Raw genomic sequence first — 254 nt, forward strand, 5'->3', positions numbered from 1 at the left:
ACGAGAAAAAAATAAAAGTGATTTTAAACTACAAGTGGTAGGGTTTAGAACAGATTAGATATATAAGGTTAAAAAAGCATAAATAAAATAGCAATCATTAAACCAATAATTTTCCATAGTACTAACAAATTACACAGAATAATACTTTAAGACTTACCACTGGTCCTTAAGGATGTCAAGACAAATAGCCCCTGTTACTGAGGAAATGTTTGGATGCCAGATTTTTGTGACAAACTTTACCTGTTGAACAAAAA

At 29.9% G+C, this 254-nt stretch overlaps 1 protein-coding gene across 1 annotated transcript in view; it reads right to left on the reverse strand.

Moving 5' to 3' along the window:
* The window catches only part of LOC119585135 (ubiquitin-conjugating enzyme E2 K-like), a 15,575-nt gene that overhangs the window by 3,982 nt on the left and 11,339 nt on the right, over positions 1-254 (reverse strand). The window contains exon 3 of the mRNA XM_037933766.1: positions 158-240. Coding sequence (XP_037789694.1) covers positions 158-240 — 83 coding nt within the window. The remainder of the gene's footprint in view (positions 1-157; positions 241-254) is intronic.

The sequence above is a fragment of the Penaeus monodon genome, chromosome 19, assembly GCF_015228065.2.
Source record: "Penaeus monodon isolate SGIC_2016 chromosome 19, NSTDA_Pmon_1, whole genome shotgun sequence".
Taxonomy (NCBI): domain Eukaryota; kingdom Metazoa; phylum Arthropoda; class Malacostraca; order Decapoda; family Penaeidae; genus Penaeus; species Penaeus monodon.